This window comes from Microtus ochrogaster, chromosome 5 (genome assembly GCF_000317375.1).
Source record: "Microtus ochrogaster isolate Prairie Vole_2 chromosome 5, MicOch1.0, whole genome shotgun sequence".
Lineage (NCBI taxonomy): Eukaryota > Metazoa > Chordata > Mammalia > Rodentia > Cricetidae > Microtus > Microtus ochrogaster.
This window is the reverse complement of record NC_022012.1, coordinates 76,832,334-76,853,350: the sequence shown is the minus strand read 5'-3', so window position 1 is coordinate 76,853,350 and position 21,017 is coordinate 76,832,334. Positions and strand designations below refer to the sequence as shown.

General features: G+C 40.4%; 1 protein-coding gene across 2 annotated transcripts in view; it reads right to left on the bottom strand.

Moving 5' to 3' along the window:
• The window catches only part of Pias1 (protein inhibitor of activated STAT 1), a 124,338-nt gene that overhangs the window by 92,318 nt on the left and 11,003 nt on the right, over positions 1-21,017 (bottom strand). For both annotated transcript variants that reach the window (XM_005347795.2, XM_026779130.1), the window contains exon 2: positions 3,748-4,192. In XM_005347795.2, coding sequence (XP_005347852.1) covers positions 3,748-4,192 — 445 coding nt within the window. The remainder of the gene's footprint in view (positions 1-3,747; positions 4,193-21,017) is intronic.

Below are 21,017 nucleotides of genomic sequence, written 5' to 3'. Positions count from 1 at the left end.
CAAAAAAAACAACCCTCTGTATGAAGTTTATTTTATGGCAAAAGCTAGTGGGCAAAGAAACTGTCCTTGCTTCAGTTGCTTACAGTTACTATCTAAACTGAACCAGCAGAATACAAGAAAGGCATCTGCCAAGCTTTGCCAAGACATGGTAGGCCAGTCCTTCCAATTTCCCTGCTTCACAGGAAAGTCTGTCAGACACGCTATGCCTGTAGGCCAAGGATGGATGTCCCAACATTACAGAGGAAATGTGAATGACTGTCCAGGAAGCCAATTGTTTCTATCATTTCCTACATTTTAGGAAGTTGCTTGCCTGTACTTCCTGCTTACTCAGGTATTATTATTTTCTTCTCAGGTCTTTGATGGAGTTCAAAACTAGATAATTATAGCTTTTCTTAGTTATGATAAAAAGTAAATTAGATATAAAACTTTAAGCTCGCCAAGATAGGATAGATAATATTTTCTCTAATTTTGTCAAATACAAATAGACTAAATATTGTAACTGCAATTCTTACTTGATAACTGTTTTGCTGTATGTAATTTTACTATGTTAAAGTTAAAACCTTCTCTTTTGATTAGACAGAAAGGGAGAAATGCTATGGTATGATCTTTCTGTATGCTGTGACTATGTATTCCTCTCATTGGTTAATAATAAAAGTTGTTTGACCAATATCCAGGCAGGATAAGATTAAGCGAACAATCTAAGTGAGAACTCAGAGGAAGAAGGGCAGAGTCAGGAGATGCCAGTCAGTGGAAACAGCCAGAGTAGCAAGACCACAGGAAAGGCTACGAGTCACATGGCAATATATAAATTAATAGAAATTTATTAATTTAAAATTAGGAGCTAGTTAACAATAAGTATGAGAAATAGGCCAAACATTTTGAAATTTATATTAAGGACTGGGCAGCTGGGAAACAAAAGCACCACCTCCGTTTACACCTGGGTTCAATTCCCAGCATCCAGAGGGTGGCTCACAACCAGTAACTCTAGTTCTAGGGAATCTAAAAGTCTCTTCTGAGCCCCACTGATACTAGGCACCCATGTGTAGGCAAAGTACTCATAAAAATAAAATAAATAAATCTCAAAAAAATTTAAAGAATAAAATGGTGTTATAAACTTCATGTTTGTCAGACTAGGTAAGATGGCTCAGCAGGTAAGGGCACTTGCCTTCAAGCCTGACCACCTAAATTTGATTCTGAGGATTTGCATAGTAAAATCAACTCTCTGACTTCCTATGCATGCTGTAACATGTGTTTGAAGGGAGTACACACGTCTATACACACACATACACACACAAATGTAAAAATAAATTCAATAAATTCATATAATAAAATTCATGTTGTTTGAAAATATATTCTGTATCTTCATTTATTCTTAGAAATTCTACTAAATGCAATTAAAACCAAGAACTTCCTTATTCAATGACAGAATTTCAGCAATGCTCTCAAAAATCATGGACCCACACCAACAAAAAGGAAGGAAATATATCGAAGAGGATCCAAGGAGAGTTGAAGGAGAGAGGATGGATATGATCAAAATACATTGTATACATAAAGTTCTCAAAGAAAAAAATTTAAAATCTAATTTAAAACAATCCTCTCCAAAAGACTGGTGGTACACACCTGTAATTCCAGCTTAGAAGGTAAAGAGGAAGATCAAGAATTCAATGTCATACTCTGCTTCTTGAAGAATACTAGGCCAGCCTAGACAACATCATACCTCAACCCCCAAAACACCCCACCTTTTCTAAAACTTGTCCTCAATATTCAACAATTCCTCAAACTGAGATGTTTAATATTAATGACAGGAACCAACAAACATTTCTATAAAAGTCAGACAGGAAATACTTTAGGCTCTGGGGCACACATGATCTGTTATTTATATATTCATTAGCTTTGTTTACATTTTAGGAATATATTGAAAAATTTGAGCTGGGGATAGTGGCTCCCATGTGTAATCTTAGCACCTAGCAGGCAGACGCAGCAGACTGCTGTGAGCAGTACTAGGGCATCAGAGTCACAGAGTGAGAGCCTGCCTCAGACAACAAAATTCTTACATAAATGTCACACAAAACCAAACCACTAGAATTAGCTGCCAGTCACAATTTGCTAAGCACTGACTTCTAAGAAGTCAGCATCCAGAAAAAGTTTGCTATTAGAGTATATTCTACTAAAGGCACCAAAAAAAAAAAAAAAATCACACCAAAGTCAACTGTGGTTCACATTAATAAAGTAGATGACATTGTAGCAACTAAAACTGATAATAAATATGTTGAACTCTATACTTTGACAAGGAAATCTCAAGATGAGAAACCTACTAACAGAAACTTCTACAACTCATAATACACATGAATAGGAACTTGTATACCACATGTGTATGACTAATGTACATGTCTCCATTTGGAAAACAGCAGCTGAATGTTGACTACAACATCAAAGCTCAAATTTCCTTTCATGATAATTAAAACCATTTATACATTCAAGTAATCAAAACTGGTGAGTCTGTTTTAGATGTCATTGACTGCTGAAAATTAAGAACAGAATCAAGAGACTGGTGGTGATTTGCTTTCAATTTTAATTAGAAGCCAGCCACAGTAGAACATACCTATAATCCAATGGTTCTAGAGACAGAGACAGGAGGATCCTTGTGAGTTCAAGAACAGCAAGGTACAGGACAGCCAGAGCTTATATGGTGAAACCGTGTTTTAAACTTAGTATTTATTGTGTCCAAAACTATTGGTCACCTTTGTCTAAAACATACAAAGAACTCAAGAAATTGGACACCAAAAGAACACATAATCCAAAAAAAAAAAAAATGGAGTACAGACCTAAACAGAGAACTCTCAACAGAGGAATCTAAAATGGCTGAAAGACAATTAAGGAAATGTTCAAAATCCTTAGTCATCAGAGAAATGCAAATCAAAACAACTCTGAGATTCCATCTTACATCTGTAAGAATGGCCAAGATCAAAAACACCGATGACAACTTATGCTGGAGAGGTTGTGGGGAAAAGGGAACACTTCTGCATTGCTGGTGGGAATGCAAATTGGTACCAACCCTTTTGGATGTCAACGTGGCGATTTCTCAGAAAATTGGGAAACAAACTTCCTCAAGACCCAGTAGTACCACTTTTGGGTATATATCCAAAGGATGCTCAATCGTGACACAAGGACATGTGCTCAACTATGTTCATAGCAGCTTTGTTTGTCATAGCCAGAACCTGGAAACAACCTAAATGCCCCTCAACCAAAGAATGGATAAGAAAAATGTGGTACATTTACACAATTGAGTACTACTCAGCAGAAAAAAATAACGACAGCTTGAATTTTGCAGGAAAATGGATGGAGCTAGAAAACATTATTTTGAGTGAAAGACAATTATCACATGTACTCACTCATAGGTGGTTTTTAATCATAAAGCAAAGAAGGCCAGCCTACAAACCACAATCCCAGAAAACTTAGACAACAATGTGGACACTAAGAGATACTTACATAGGTCTAATCTACATGGGAAGTAGAAAGTAAAAAAAGACAAGATCTCCTGAGTAAATTGGGAGCATGGGGACCTTGGGGGAGGGTTGAAGGGGAGAGGAGAGGCAGGGAAGGGAACAGAGAAAAATGTAGAGCTCAATAAATATCAATTTAAAAAACTGTAAAATAAAAATAAAAAAAAGTATAAAACTGGGTCAGATTGAAAGTCTAAAATGAAAATGCTAACCACAGCAGTAACCGAATGGTCTCATATCTTACCTAAACTGGTGGGTTTGATCAGCTCGTCCAGTAGGTCATAGAATGGTAGCTTTTGCAGCTTTATATCCGGATGGACTGGGTGCAGTGCTGATGTGAGATGTGGGAGTTCCAGTTCATGTTTAGGTCCCAGAAGAGAAACAGGGAGTAGTGGGGATGATGCAGGGTGACCATCATAGGTGAGTTGTGGAATGGTAGATGGTGACAGAGTCGCTGGCATAGGACTTGAATGTACGTTGGGGATAGACAAGTCCGCAGGCGTCATAATTTTCTGAGGGAAACGCCGCCTGTAGAGTTCTTTAATTTTCATTTGTACAGCAGGACTACAGCCAGCCTTTAACAAATGCAAGGCTTTTGTAAGAAGTTCGTGTTTGCGTCCGTGCTTGTTCCTCCCAGCGTAGCCCAACAGTACTTGGAGTTCAGAAACTCTAAGGCTCATAACCATTTGCTTAGAGAAAAAAATTAAAATGTAGAATATTAGTATCTGATACATAATTTACAATTCTAAACAACTTTTATTTAGCCTCTTCATGTGGTTTGCTTAAATACCAGCCCATTTAACATCCTTACTATTCTAAACAAAGCTTATCCAATTAATAATAGAGAAACTTTAAAAGTAATATGCATAAGTTTCTATAAAGGATACAGGATCAAGTTTACACTACGCAGGACCACATCTCACTTTATCCCTACCACTGAGTGACATTAGCAAGTACTTACTAATTTTCCAGAAGCATAGACTGATGTGGGAGTGTCATATATCAATCTGTTGATTTCATTGGTTAAGTAATAAACAAACTGCTTGGGCTCATAGCTTAGAACATAGGTGGGTAAACAGAAAAGAATGCTGGGAGGAAGAGGAAGTGAGGTAAGACACCTCAGACAGAGACTCGACAGCTCTGTGCTCTGGAGCAGAGACGACATGCTCCCATCTCCAGGGCGGACACGAGAGCTCTATTCTCTGAGGCACACGCGATGAAGCTCCAACCCAGGATGGACGTAGGCTAGAATCTCCTTGGTAAGCCACTTCGTGGGCTACACTAGAAATGGGCTAGTCCAGGTGCGAGAGTTAGCCGAGAAGAGGCTAGATAGAAATGGGCCAAGCGGTGTTTAAAAGAATACAGTTTCTGTGTAATTATTTCGGGTAAAGCTAGCTGGGTGGCGGGACACAGCCCACTGCTCCTATTACTACAATAGATGGCAGAATAGTAAGAGCATTCCTGCCTTCTTGGGGAAAAAAAACTAAGTACATTCAAACCAAACATCCCACCTCAAACCCCAGACACATTACCAAATTAGACTCTCTGTATTAACTCTGGAATGCAAGGAACAATTGCTATTTTCCTGAGGCCTGTCTCTTAGTCTGTGCTGTTATATTGCTAGCTAGCAGTCCCAGATACTAAAACTCTCGATTCCCACTTAGACATCAAGAATTCCATCTGTACACTGTAATACATGCAGCTAATAACAGAAATCTACTTACCTTTATTAATCTTAGGTTCACAATTTATTTCATCACTGCTTCTATTCTCCACCCCTTCTAAGAACAGGAAATGGAAATCTAAACAGAACCTTCCATTTTAAAGCAACAGAAAAGGGAACCAAAGAGGAAGGGTCAACCCTACCCACACTACTACTTATGGAAGAAGCCCTGTCTCTGAAAGGATGACAGGAAATGCCAGGATGAACACATACCTGCAAGCTTCCCATTCATTAAATTCTCCATTTCCTAAACTATTGGATTCTCTAGATTCATACCAAATACCAACACACAGTGGCTACAAGGCCTCCCTACCTTCCTGTATGACTTATACAAATACCTTTTCTCAGCCAACCCATTGGAGCAACGGTTCTCAACCTTCCTAATGCTGCAGCCCTTAAGCACAGTTCTTCATGTTTTGGTGTTCCCCCAAACATAAAATTATTTTCTTTGCTACTTCATAGCTGTAATTCTGCTAATGTTATGAATCATGATATAAAAATCTGTGGTTTCTGATAGTCTTAGGTGATCCCTGTGAAAAGTTCATTCAACGCTCCTTATAGGTTGCAAGCCACAGACTGAGATCCGCTACATTAGAAAGTCCTTTCAGGTAGCAGAACAGCCCCCAAACGTGACCAATGAAAGAACAACTCAAGCTGCAAGACAGCTGGTCAATCAAAGCTGTCAGTCACTCCACTGTTTCCCACCTTCAGGTCCAGCTTCGCCAGCCTGCCCCAGTAGATTGGTTAATAAAACAAACAAACAAAAACCTGTCTTGGGCCAGCGGTAGGCAGGGAAAACTAAACTGAATGCTGGGAGAAAGGAGGCGGAATCAGAGAGAAGCCATGGAGCCGCTTCCAGAGACAGACATGTGGAACCTTGCCAGTAGGCCACGAGCCTTATGGTAAAATATAAAATAATGGAAATGGGTTAAATTAAGATGTAAAAGCTAGCCAGTAAGAAGTTAGAACTAATAGGCCAAGCTGTGATTTAATTAATACAGTTTCTGTGTGGTTATTTTGGGAGTCTGGGCAGCTGGGAAATGAACAAGCGGCTTCCTACTACACCCTGTCAAGTGAGGAAGCCTGCAGAGGTCAAGAGAGGGCACTGGATCCTGTGGAAAGAGTTATAGGTACTGTGAGGTGCCCAATAAGGACACTCAGAACAAAACTTGGATCCTCTCAAAGAGCAGCAGCATGTGCTCTTAAGCACTAAATCGATTCTTCCAGTAATGCACTGTAAATCTTAAATTGGACATCTGTACTACTGCACTTGGGAGGTTGAGAGTGAGGGAACTTGAGTTTAAGGCCAACTTGAGCTACATTGGGAGATCCTATTATCTCAATGATCTTCTGTTTGTAATGAAATAAAAAAAATCAAACATCAAGGATTAGTAATAACAAACTGGAGTTGGCTGGTCTTACTTTCCTATTGCTGTGATAAAACACCATGACCAAGCCGGGCGGTGGTGGCGCACGCCTTTAATCCCAGCACTCGGGAGGCAGAGGCAGGCGGATCTCTGGGAGTTCGAGTCCAGCCTGGTCTACAAGAGCTAGTTCCAGGACAGGCTCCACAGAGAAACCCTGTCTTGAAAAACAAAAACAAAAAAAAAACAACACCATGACCAAGGCAACTTATAGAAGGAAGGGTTTATGTAGGCTTATGGTTCCAGAGGGATAAGATTCCATCCATCATGGCAGAGAATTGACTGCAGGCAGCAGGAACAGATGAGAGATCACATCCCAAACTGTAAGCAAGAAGCAGAGAGAGCAAACTCGAAATGGGATGAGGCTTTCAACTCTCAAGGCCCATCTCCAGTGACATGCTTCCTCTAGCAAGGCCACACTTTCTAAAGCTAGCAAACAACTGGGGACCAAGAATTCAAACATCTGAGCCTATGGGGAACAATCTCATTCAAACATCACACTGTCTTAGTTTCTTTTCCTGTTCTTGTTATAAAATGCTCTGACAAAAACCAACTTAAGAGAAAGGGTCTATACTGGCTGAAAACTTGATGGTAAAGCCTATTAGAGTGGGGAAGATGACAGGCACTTAAAGAAGCTGGCCACACGACATTCACAACTGAGAGCAGAGAGCAATGAATACATTTATGCTGCTCAACTCCCTTTTTCCATTTATAAAATCCAGGACCCACTGCTGGATTCTTTAATAAGCAATTCAATAATTAGTACAATTTCGGTGATGCCTTTGTCATTGTGAGTACAAGATTAAAAATGTAGCACAGATGCATTATTGTATTTCTATGAAAAACACATTGACAATTTACTTAACGGCCAGGAAATGGAGTTGCCCACAGTGGGCAGGTCTTCCCACATCAATTAAGTCAAGATACTTCCCACAGGCATGTCCAGAGGCCCATTTTCCAGGTGATTCTAGAGTCAGTCAATTAACACTAGCAGTCAGTCACATAGGCAAATGTGTTTGTTCTTAAAAAGGGGAAAACAGCATTAAATTTTAGATTAATATCTTTCAATTCAAATCTCTAAGTCACAAAAAGTGAATTAAAATTATTGAAAAACAATTCAATAATTAGCACAATTTCAGTGATGCCTTTGTCATTAATTGTGAGTACAAGATTAAAAATGTAGCACAGATGCATTATTGTATTTCTATGAAAAACACATTGACAATTTACTTAAAATCAAATTTCTTGTTTGAAGGATCAAAGAAAAAGTTAAATGACAAAATAAACTTGACAGCTGTCAATTATATTTTGACTGCCTCAAAAAAAAAGTAGACACTAGCAACCATTAAACAAATACTTTCATAGCATGCTCTCAAAAGACAGCTGCTATTAACAAGTCAAGGTTTCTAGTTTGGGTTTATTTTTTTAAAAAAAAAAAACTTATCATTGTGTTTTTGAGACAGGTATCATCATTTTTTCACACAGAAAGCAAAAAATCTGCTGAATGTCTGAATGTCCACAACTAATTTTACTTCAAATATATTTTCACAATTTTACAGATATTTAAGGAAACAAGCCACATGTCTTTTAATGGGGGGGAGGAATTAATTAAAAATGAATATAGTTTAGCTCAATTTCCAGTTCAAGCTTCAGTAATTGAACTTTTAAAAAAAGTTCTGGCTAAGAAGTGTGTGTGTTCCATTAACCATTCACTGCACCTGATCTTGCACAGCGGAAGGCCAGGTGGTGTTCCTTGCTATTACTAGAACAGATTTTGCATACTCTTGGGGGACCATAATCAGCACTGTATTTTAAGAGAACTGAAGAAGGGGGCGGAAAAGGTCCAGCCATCTGAAGCATCATTCAAATGAAAGGCTCAGAGAAGCATGCAGCAATTAATTCATAATGTGGAAGTGTTGACAACATACAAGAAAACTATAACATTTAAATACTTCTGAGATGCTGAAATAAAATATATTTTAATATGCAATGTGCTTAAAATTCTTCAATTGTTACGACTAAAATAAAAGGAGTATTTACAACTAAGGATAATGTTAACCATGATAGCTACTAGAAATCATCACTTCCTAGGGAATTCCAGTATTCTGCTGACTGCATCTTTGGATGATCTAGTTCTTAGAATCCCAAGGGATTAAAAATGGTTGAAAAGTGTATATATTCTGCACAGAATTCTGTGAAGGAAGTCTTCCTAAAGTGTTATTTTTTTTTTATCAGACAGACATATGCACCACTTTAAAATTCTTTAATAATTTTATATATTTGATGTATACCTGCATGTGGATCAGGTAATCAAACACAGAGGGGGTCATCAGATCCCCTGGAACTGGAGTTATAACCAGTTGTGAGCCATCTGATGTGGATGCTGGTAATTAAACACAGATCCTCTGGGCAGCAAGCTGGTTTTAGCCACTGCATTCTCTCTAGCTCCATGTGTATATTTTTTTAATTTTTTTTTTATTTTAGTTGCATGTATGAGTGTTCTACATCCATGTATGTATTTGTACCATGCGCATGCCTGGTGCCCATGGATGTCAAAAGTGGGTATTGAATCATCTGAAACCAGAGCTATAGATTGTTATGAGCTAACATGGATCATGGGAATTGAACCTGGGTCCTCTGCAAGAACAAGTGGTCTTAACCATAGAGACATCTATCTAGCCAATGTATATTTATTTTGTTGGGTTTTTTTTTTTTGCTTTTTGTTTGTTTGTTTTTTGAGACAAGGTATCTCTATGCAGTTCTGGCTGTCCTGGAACTCACTCTGTAGACCAAGGTGGCTTGAGTTCAGAGATCAACCTGCTTCTGCTTCCCAAGTGCTGGCATTAAAGGCTGCACTACCACCACCTGGCCCATACACAAAAACTTCTAAAATCCTAATAATTTTACAAGAAACACTAGTTCCTAGCTGCAGCTTCGATTTTTAGCTTTCTCATCATTTGTAGAGCAGTCTGTTCATTTTTCCTTGAAGGTATCTATTGACTTCCAATTATAAGAGGTAATGTTTTCAGCTGTCAAATCTCATCACCTACCATCTCATTATAATTTGTGATTGAATCAATTGTCTCTGCTTACATTATTACATCTGTAAATAAAATATATAAAATGCTGAACCAAAAGTATATCATAATTATGCTTTCTTTTCATATAATTTTGCTCTCTTTATATTTAATATCCACCATTTTGTGCTTGATTAGTATTCTATGTACCTACTGTCCATTCATCCACATAGTCAAACTTTCCTCTCAATATATTCAATTATATGAAGGAAAGCTGTTTGATTTTGATTGGTTTTGTTTTCTATCTTTTATTTCTTTTCTTTTTTTTTCTGATCTTGTTTTGTTTTGAGTTGTCTTGTTGTATTTGTTTTTAAACAGGGTTTTCTCCCATACAGCCCAAGCTAATCTGAAACTTGCTATGTAGCTCAGACTAGCTTCAAATTCAGTATCTTCTTATTTCAGACTCTGGTGTTCTAAAATTATAGCACTGTCTTTCTTCCTAAAAACATAGCTCCAGTAGCCTGCTACAAGGCTACAAAGTGGACAGTTAGATCTGAGCCTAGTGCACACTATGGTCACAAAATTTCCCTTTATTATGTCCCAGGAACTCCCATGTGTATCCCACATTGAACCCCATTTCCTCATCACTGTGATTCTTCTTTTTGCTTCTCTTCTTAGTGGGGCTTTTCCTTCAGTAGACTTCTGAGAAAGGAGCATGGGAGGTGTCTTTTTATATCTTGCATTATTATAAAATCAATACTTCCTCACACTCAATTCTTGAGTTTGGCTCAGTAAAGAATTTTAGAGAGAAAATTTTTAGTAGAATTTAAGACATTTCCTTATTTTCTATTTCCAGTGCTGGTATTAAAAAGGTTAGACTAGCCGGTGGTGGCGCATGCCTTTAATCCCAGCACTCAGGAGGCAGAGGCAGGCGGATCTACATGAGTTCGAGGCCAGCCTGGTCTACAAGAGCTAGTTCCAGGACAAGAACCAAAAGCTATGGAGAAACCCTGTCTCAAAAAAACTAAGCAAAGCAAAGCAAAGCAAACCAAAACAAAAAGGAGAAAGCTCAGCAGTTAAAAGTACTTGATGGTCTTATAGAGGGCCCAGGTTCAATTCCCACCATCCACATGGTGGTTCACCAGCATCTTTTAACTCCAGTTCTAGGGAAATCTGACTCCTTCTTTTGATCTCTTGAGTGGAGGAGGCATGTATGCATGCATTCAGGCAGAACACTCATACATATAATATATAAATAAACATTTTTTAAAAAGCTAAAATACTAGACTTTGTGGCACATGCCTATAATCCCAGTACTTGGGAGGTGGTAGAGTGGGGGATCAGAAGTTCAAAGACACTAGTCTGTGTTCCAGGAGACACTATCTCAAACAAACAAACAGCCGCCATACTGTTCATCTATAATCCTTTATGATTACCTATATATCCCCCATCTGGAAGCTGGTAGAATTTCCTCTTTAGGTATTCTGAAATTTCATAGCATCATGCCTCAGCAATGATTTTTTTTGGCTTGTTTCTACAAGACCTAGTAACTGTTGAGCTTTTACATTCAGAGATGCATGTCTTGGAGAGTTTCTAACAAGTCCTCCTTTTTTTATTTCCTTTCTCATAGACTGCCATTTAGATACTAAGCTTTCAGAAATGATTCTCTACATGTTCTCAAGGAATTGTATTGAGGAATGGGATGTCTGTCATTTCAAAGACATCATCACCCTCAACCTCCTTTGTAGATATATAAAACTTACACACACCTACGTATTCCCAACTACACAAGTGAAAAAGTCCACTCTGCAATTAAACAGAAAGTACCAGTTTTATATTCTCATTAGCTATGACCTTCCTTATTAGAAGTTATATCTACATTTTAACCAAGAATGAGAGCCCCCCCCAGCTCTCATTCAAGCGTGCTGCAGTAGTTTCAGTCAAAGCAGACTCTGTACTGTGAGTCTTTATCTAATCTCACTATAAAACCAAGTATGAACTAGAATTCTATAATTATATACACTAAAGTCAGGCACAGTGATTCTAGGAAGCAGGAGGACTGATGGAAGCCTGCAATCTACAAAGTGAGTTCCAACCCAGCCTGGTCTACATAATGAGTTTCATGATCAGCCTGGTCTACATAGTAAGTTCCAGGCCTGCTAGGATGCAAAATGAGACTACCCTTCACAAGAAAACCAACAATAAATCAGATACATAAGAAAAGCATATTAAAATAAAAATATTTTATCCATTATTATTGAAGTCAGATTATTCAATACGACTGGATTCTAAACTGTGGACCACTTCTAATCTTTCCCGTTAGAAATGGTTTACAGGGCTGGGCGGTGGTGGCGCATGCCTTTAATCCCAGCACTTGGGAGGCAGAGGCAGGTGGATCTCTGTGAGTTCAAGACCAGCCTGGTCTACAAGAGCTAGTTCCAGGACAGGCTCCAAAACCACAGAGAAACCCTGTCTCGAAAAACCAAAAAAAAAAAAAAAAAAAATGGTTTACAGGTTGGGCACAGTCACTCATATCTCTAAAGTCTAGTAACTGAGAGACGGAGGCAGGAGCTTTGCCATAAGTGAGAAGTCAGATTAGGGTTACTACACAGTGAGTCCCAGAGCCTGGACAACAAAGAGACATAGCCCTTAAAAGCAAACAAACAAGGACAAGAAGACAGAAATGAAGACACAAAATAACCAACTGGTAGATTAGCAATCTGTCAACAACACCTAGTTCAACCAGAAAACCTAGTTAGACAGTTTTAACTCAAAGTAGTAAATCAGGTTGGCTGCATCCTTCTCCATAATCATCTCCCTCCCAATTTCTCATCTTTTATTTATTTCTCAACATAAGACAACTGGAAAGAGATCTGTAGCACCAGCCCCTCCAGCTATCACCTTCATCTCTCAGTCTCCATTCCATCATGCTGATTACACTACGCTCTCAAAAGATGACAAAATATTGTGATTATATGTAAACAGAGATTCCATTTTCCTTCAAGCAATGTACAAACTTAACATTTTGAAAGGGTTACCATGGTTTCACTTCTTGATAGATGATTTATACGTCATTCCCATCTATGTCCTACCACATTTTATGAAACATACGGATATAGGCTTCAAAAAGCTCCTTCTTGTTAACATGAATACTAAAAATAACAAATCTAACTTACACTGTTTTAAAATTTGGACCCAGTATTAAGTTTAGTTTAATTTAATTTAAAATTCTAGAATTTAAAACACTAACACATTGACCAACTTCATGTGCAGAGACAAGAAAATATGGTTCTCAATTAAGGAAAATGCTGCTCTGTCATGACTCGAATAGGTTCTCCTAGTGCCTGCATTTCCCCAGGGCCTAAGTTGCACTGGGACCCTACCCCTCATCTCTAGACCACCTGTAACAGACTTACCTTCCGGCTCACCAATTGCTCAGCAACCCATCCATCAGCAGGAACTAGGTAAGTTTCTCCTTTGATCTGTGCAAACATTTTCCTGAGTCTGAGGAAGCAACCTTTGAATGTCTGACACTCCTCTGGTACTCTTGGAGGAGAAGGAACACAACCCTCTTCACCTGACCCCATTCCCAGATCCTTGGAGCAGCAATAATGCAGATCCCTCAGGCCAAACCAGAACCTGCACCCCTTCCCACCCTCTTCTCCCATCTTCCCTTCACAGCAGAGCAGAGCAGAGCAGAGGAAGAGCTCTGCTAGAGCAAAGCTGTAGCATTTTGCTGAGAAAACCCTTCCCCGCTGGACACAAGTTTTAACATTTCTGTTGGGAAAGCCTTCTCTTCAGAGCTGCCTGTAATCCCACAGCTCCTCTAAACCCTTGTGACTATTGGGACCCCATTTCCAACCCTTTCCTGTAGATGAGACCCTCCTCCTGGAGCTCAGATTCTGTTCTCTCCTCACCTCTATGAAAGCCCTGGCAACAGGCACCAACAGCTAGCTTAGTCAGGCTAAGCACCTGATCTCCGCTGAATATGGTGATGACCCACTCAACAGTTTGGTCCTCGTTTGGTCCTCTGAGTCCTGGGGACTCTCACTACTACAGGCTGCAGTGACATCTTCCTTCTCTCATTCACGAGACTGTCTGTGACTTCCATACCCTCCCATTTGGGATGCCTCTTAGAAAACCCCTAGCCTCTACACTTGGCACCCTACCTGAAGGGACCTAAATTTATTTACTTTTGCAATAAAATTTGGCTTCAATATCCCTTAGATAATCAATCCAAAAGGTCACCTAATGGTACCTTCCTAGATCCTAATATTATTTGGGACTTTTACTGTAAGTGATTAGGGAAATGCAAAGAGAGTTCCCATTCCCTATTTCTCTTTTCTCTGCTTCAAGCCCTATTTTTGTCTTTTCTACTCCCCCACTACGCACGCACACACACACACACACACACACACACACACAGTGTAAACTTCCTTCCTCCTGTCTTTTAAGTTACCACTGATGAATATGTAAGTTTGTTGTAAAGTGGACGCCAGAAGCCAGATCTAGCAGTACTGGCAGACACCAGGAGTAGGTCAGTTCCAACACCCACACACACACACCCAGCACACACTCTTCACTGGCTGGTGCATCTCTCACTTCCCTCCCAATGTCCTCTGTCTAGGAGCCAGAACTGAAACTCCACCTAGCTGAGGCCCAAACCAGGTGATTCGTCCTCTATTTTTGATCACACTAATAAACCTCCCCCTTATCGGCTTCAAACAGCAGTGCGTTCTCTTCCTCTCCAGCCTCTCTGGTTTCCCTTTATTCCTTCTCAGAGACAGGCTGTCCATCCAGTCAGGGTCAAGGTAGTCCCCAATCAGGACCCTGAATGGACTTACAATATCCTAGAGGGCATCCTTACTAAGGATCAATTTGTAATCTGCCTCCTGGCTGGTCTTCGCAAGGCCACTCTTAAAACAATAACATATGAAAAAACCTGAGTCAATTCCTAGACCACCTCACAAAGGCCCTCTTAGAATATACCAATCTGGATCCCCAGACCCTAGATGGAAAAGAACTCCTTATGACCTACTTCTTTTCCCAGAGTTCCCTGATGTTAAGTCTCTTAAACATCTAGAGAAAGGACCTAGATGTCACAGGCAGAAGCCTTAGCAGATGCCTTTAAGGTGTACAACAGGAGAGATGAAAAAGCCTGAAAGGGGCTGGAGAGATGGCTCAGTGGTTAAGAGCACTGGCTGCTCTTCCAGAGGTCCTGGGTTCAATTCCCAGCAACTACATGGTGGCTCACAACCATCTGTAATGACATCTGGCACCCTCCTGTGGCATGCGGGCAAACATGGAGGCAGAATGTTGTATACATAATAAATAAATCTTTAAAAAAAGAAAGAAAAGCCTGGAAAAAAATACCCGATGCTAGCAAAGGCCTTTGATAGGCCATAGCAACTACCCAGGTGCCCTGGACTCCCAAAGCCTGAGAATCTCTAGGTTCCTGTTTCAAATGCAGTCAAGAGGGTCACTGGTCTTGGGCCTCTCTAAACCCTTATAAACCACCCAGACCATATCCAAAGTGCCATCAAGAAGGATACTGGGGTGTTGACTGTCCTCATGTTTCTCATGGTATGAGGGCATCTGTCCTCGTGTTTCTCATGGTATGAGTCCCCTCTGTGTGCTGTGATTACCATTAATGAATAAAGAAATTGTTAATAAAAAAAAAGAAATTGTTAATAGGGCAGAGCTTAGGTAGGCAGGGAAAACAGAACTGAGTGCTGGGAGAAGGAAGGTGGAGAGAGAGCTACCATGGATCCGCGGCTGGAGATAGATTCACTGAAACTTTGCTCGTAGGCCACGACCTCGTGGTGATATACAGATTAATAGAAATGGGTTAAATTAAGATGTAAAAGTTAGCCAATAAGAAGCTAGAGCTAATGGGCCAAGCAGTGATTTAATTAATACAGTTTCTGTGTGGTTATTTCAGGGCTGGGCAGCTGGGAACCAAACAAGCAGCACCTTCTCCAACAGTGCTGGGATTAAAGGTGTGTGCCACCACTGCCTGGCTACCTTTGATCTCTTAAGAAATAATCTTCTGCAATCTTTCCTTGTCCCCTTTCCCTCAGAGCTACCTGATCTCTTACTGCCCTCCTTGGAAGTCTCAGAGCTTCTCTATGCCCTCTTAGGCTTCCCTCTTGCCTCTCAGCTCCCACTTGGGGCTTAGAGAACCTCCCTCCAGTGGAGTTCCTTTGGCAACCCTTCCTCTCTTCCTCCAATGACTCGGATTTTATTAAGGCCTCACTCTGTTAGTACAAACAGGAGAGAGGTGGTCTTTGTCTCTTCTTCAGAGAGGACTGCTGCTCCTATGTCAACCAGTCAGGTGTAGTAAAACACAGGATCGACAACTCCAGATGGATCTATAAAATGTAAAAAAGTTTGTGCATCTGGCCAGTGGCCCATTGAAAGCCCAATATGAAATACTACCCTTCTTAGCCCCTTCTCCTCTTCTTAATCCTACTAGTCGAACCCTGCCTTATAAACTTGTCTAAATTTCCTCAACAATAGATTCAAAAGATTTCGAATCAGAGTTTTAATCAGTTGCTATGACAGGATTAGAGGCCAGCAACTCCAGACTATACCCTGATGGTAAAGAATCAAGATCGCTCAAAGGACCTTGAGGCCTCTATTCAACAGAAAGTAGCCAAATTATAACATTGTCCCTCTTTCCTGAGACCTGATTGTTTACAATAGTAAACAAAAAGGGGGGAATTAAGCCCTCCCCTGAGGACCTCCAACTTCCAGGTTTCACCCACAAGACACTCTAACTGCCCTAACTGCTGGACCCAGCCACCCCACTCTACAGAGTAAATTGTCCAATCTCTGGACATGAAATCCCACCAATTTCCATCCTGACACGCTTTCACACACACACACACACACACACACACACACACACACACACACCAAGAAACTCTATAAGTTCTCCATCATGTACAGTTCTCCGCTGTTATCTCTGAGCAGAGGCAGCCACCCGCCTTGGGTTTTTTTCCCTCCTAATGAATCTCTTGTGTGGGGTTTGTGGTGCAGCGTGACCTTGTGGTATTCCTCAGCTCCCAACTCCCAGGATACTTTTCCATCTGAGCTGTAATGCTTACAGATGTGCTATAAACGTTTCAACCATGGATGTCCAGGCACTTACTCCATACAATGAGGAAGGGAGTTTGGGAAGGATCAAGAGAAGAGCATGAGAATACACCATGCTAACCCAACACCTACTATATGCCAGGATGGTAATACTATGTGTAGGATTTGGATATTGGGTCTGAACCCCAGGACTATAAAAGAGGACAAAGAAAAACCTACTAATTACAAATTAAATAGAAAATATTGAATTTTGTCTTAATTGGGGTTTCTATGGCTGTGATAAAAACATCATGACCAAAAAGTAACTCCAAAGACAAGATTTATTTCATCTTACACTTTGAGCTAACAGTCCACCATGGAGGGAAGTCAGCACGGAAACTCAAGCAAGGCAGGAACACAGAGGTAGGAACTGATGCAGCATGGAGGAGTGCTGCTTACTGTCTTGTTGCTCATTGTTTGTTCAGCTTGCTTTCTTATGTACCCAAGATCCAGGAGTGGCACCATCCATAGTGGGCCGGGTCCTCTCACGTCAATCAAGATAATAAACTACAAGTTTACCCACAGGCCAATCTAGTGGTAGCATTTTCTTAGCTGAGGTTCCTCTTCCAAAACAACTCTAGGTCTATGTCAAGCTGACACAGAACTGGGCACACTTGTACTCATTTGAGAGAGGGTCATACAATATAGCTCATGCTAGTCCTAAACTCAAAATTAGCTAGATAAGACTGCTTAGTGCATAGATTAGAGGAATACACCACCAGGTCCAGTGAAATAGAAAAAAAAAATGTCATTTAAAACTGGCTTAAAACAGGCAGTGGTGACGTACACCTTTAATCCCAGCACTTGGGAAGCAAGAGGCAGGCAGATCTCTTGTTCAAGGCCAGCCTGGTCTACAAGAGCTAGTTCCAAGACAGTCTCCAAAGCTATAGAGAAACCCTGTCTGGAAAAACCAGCTAGCTAGGTAGCTATGTAGATAGGCAGGCAGGCAGGCAGGCAGGCAGGCAGGCAGACAGACAGACAGACAGATAATAAAACCGTGATAAGTTGAGTATAGTGGGGCAAGTCTTTAATCCCAACACTGGGCAGACAGAAGCAGGTATATCTCTGATTTCAAGGCCAGCCTGGACTACATAACAAGTTCCAGGATAGAACTACATAGTGAGACCCTGCCTCAAAATAAATAAGTAAAAAACGGTAATGAACGGTATTGAGAGATGGCTTAGCAGTTAAAAAAGAACTCAATATCTATCAGGTTCTAGCACCCATGTTGGGCAGCTCACAACTACCTCTAACTCCAGCTCAAGGGGATCTCATACCTCTGGCTTGCATGATCATCTGCACTGGCACACATACATACCTGTGTTCCTCGCCTTCTCTTACACACACACTTACAAATAAAATAAGTATTAAATGATAAGGGGACTGGTCAGACCGTTCAGCCAGTAAAGTGCTTGCTGCACAAATCTGGTGACCTGAGGTCAACTCTCAGAAACCATGTTAAGGTTTAAGGAGAGAACTTAATCCACAAAGAGAGAACCAACTGCATACCCAGCTGGCAATTCCCTAAAGGCTGTTCCAATATAGAATCTGAAACCATAACAATGAACATTTCTTATTTATTAAAAGTCATTTCAAAGGCCAGGTGTGGTGGTGCACTCTAATTCCAGCACTTGGAAGACAGAGGCAAGTGGATCTAAGTTTGATGTAAGCTCACAGAGCAAGTTCTAAGACAGGGACAGTAAGGTCTACACAGAGAAACCCTGTCTCAAAAAACCAAGGTCATTTTGAAGCACAGTGGTACACATTTGTAATATCAGCACTTGGGAGGTACAAAACAGGAGAAACAGAAGTCAAAGGTCAGTACTAGGAATCTAGCTTCATTGGTAGAGTGTTTGCCTAGCAGAAAACCCAAGTCCTGGGTTCGATTCACAGCACTACATAAACCAAGCATTGTGGGAGATGTCTATAATCCTGGCACTTTAAAAGTTTTAACAGAAAGATGTTTCGAGGTCATCTTCAGTACATAGAGAACTTGAGAGCAGCCTAGGATTCCTGAGACCCTTTCTCAAAACAACAAGAAAAGTAAGTTCAAGACCAGTTACAAAGTGAGTTTGAAGCAAGTTTGGGCTACATAAAATCCTATTTCAAAAAACAGACAAAATTCATTGGTCTAACTTCAATTCCAATTGGTCTTTTTGCTCATACACAACGTTATAAAACCATGCATTTGTTATTTTAAAAATGTTGAGTTCAGCTGAGTAAGGTGGCAAACACCTGAAATCCTATAGCATTTGAGGCAGGAAGGTCAGGAGTTCGAGGTCACACTGAGCTACAAGACCAGCCTAGGCTACACAAAATCCTGTGTCAAGACAAATGAGAGTTCACCGAGTTCCACACTTCTTCAAACATTGATGCAGCTCATGACTGTGATACAACATAACACACTTACTCATATCACACCAACCGCATCAAAGGAGTTGAGTACGGAATCTGTCAAACTCACAGTGGCAAATGCAGTAGTTTTCCAAAATTCAATTTCCCCTTGAGAGCTCAAATTTTATCATTAGCAATGAATACTGTCAGTTGTTTTCCTTGTAGTGACAGGCTCACTTTATTTTCAAGAAAATGTATGCCAAATATCCATTCTATATAACCATACTTTGCCAAGCAATTACTTCAAGTAAAAATAGCATTCCACTTAGAAAGGCAGCTAGTTTAATTTGTACTCAGTGACTGCACAGGTTCTTTTCTAAGCTAACTATCAGGCCTGCTATCAGTAAAGCACTTCCAACAGCAGGCTCTAGGAGTTAAGCAAAGGCGGAATAGATGACAAATCACTAAGTTTTATTGCTTCATCAAGGGCATTAAATGTAACCAGTCACTCTTCCTGACATTCCCCACTCTGAGTTTGTGTGTGTGTGTGTAGAATCAAACTCAGGACCTTGGGCATAGTAGGCAAGCACTCTACTACCAAACCACATAACCTACTCGGTTTGTTTGATTTTTAAAAGCATTTTTTTTTTCAATTCTAAGAGTCTGGTGATGGGGAATACACTACTAGTATAACTCAGTAACACCACAGTATTGATCACACTAAGTCACAATAGCTTTACTCACCATTGATGCTATAATTGTCAGCATGCCAAACAATGCCAACTAGTACTGGGAAAATGGTTTTGACATGGAGATACCCAGAGAAACACCAGGACACCGAGAAACAAACTCTGAGATGGTAATGGTTGATGCATGTATGCATAATCATAAAACAGTTTTTGCTTAAATAATCATACAGATACTCAAGCTTATAGTCTAATGCCTCACACATTCAAACATATAGATGAATGGAAGAATGTGAGCTACTTCATGTACTAGCTATCTCACTACAAGCCAAGTTCTAAGCCAGAAACATGTTATGTTTGATATGATGTGTCCCCCATGGACTCTTGTTGTTTGGAGGCAGTACTATTTTGGAAACTGGTGGGAATCTTAAGGGTAGGGCCTGACAGAGGAAGTCAGTTATGGGAGCTTCTTTGAAGGGTGCCTTGTCCCTGGTCCCCTCCTCTCTCTGTTTCCTGGTGACCAGAAAGCAAACAATGCTGCTCTCCCACCAGCTCCTGCCACCACGATGCTCTCTACTCCACTACAGACCTACAGACGTGGGCTGAAATCTCTGAAACTGTGAGCCAAAGTAAACCTCCCCTCAGGCTGCTCATACCATGTTCTTTGTTAAGTGTCAAGAAGCCTGACAATTCTTCCTCATTCCCTTCCTCAGGTAACTTGCAGGAACCTAGGATCCACATCAATGACTTTGTTTTATTTAAACAGGTGTATTCCTGGCTGGCCTGGAAATCATTACATATGTAGACTACACTGACCCCGAATCCAGTTGCCTTGGCCATCTGAGTGTTGGTGATCAAAGCGCGCCACCACCCAGTTACAAGGATTTTAAAATACTGCAAAAGCATTCACCTCATACATCTGTGTAATTACATGTCAAATTAAAAAAAAAAACACTACAATACAAATAAAACACCTTAAAAACAGGAAAAATAAATAATCTTTAGAAAGATATTTTGAAATTTAAAAAAGAGCCAAGCAGTGGTGGTGCATGACTTTAATCCCAGCACTTGGGAGGCAGGCAGATCTCTGAGTTCAAGGCCAGTCTTGTCTACAGAGTAAGTTCCTAGACAGCTAGAGCTACTCGAAGGAAAGAAGGAAGGAAGGAAGGAAGGGAGGGAGGGAGGGAGGGAGG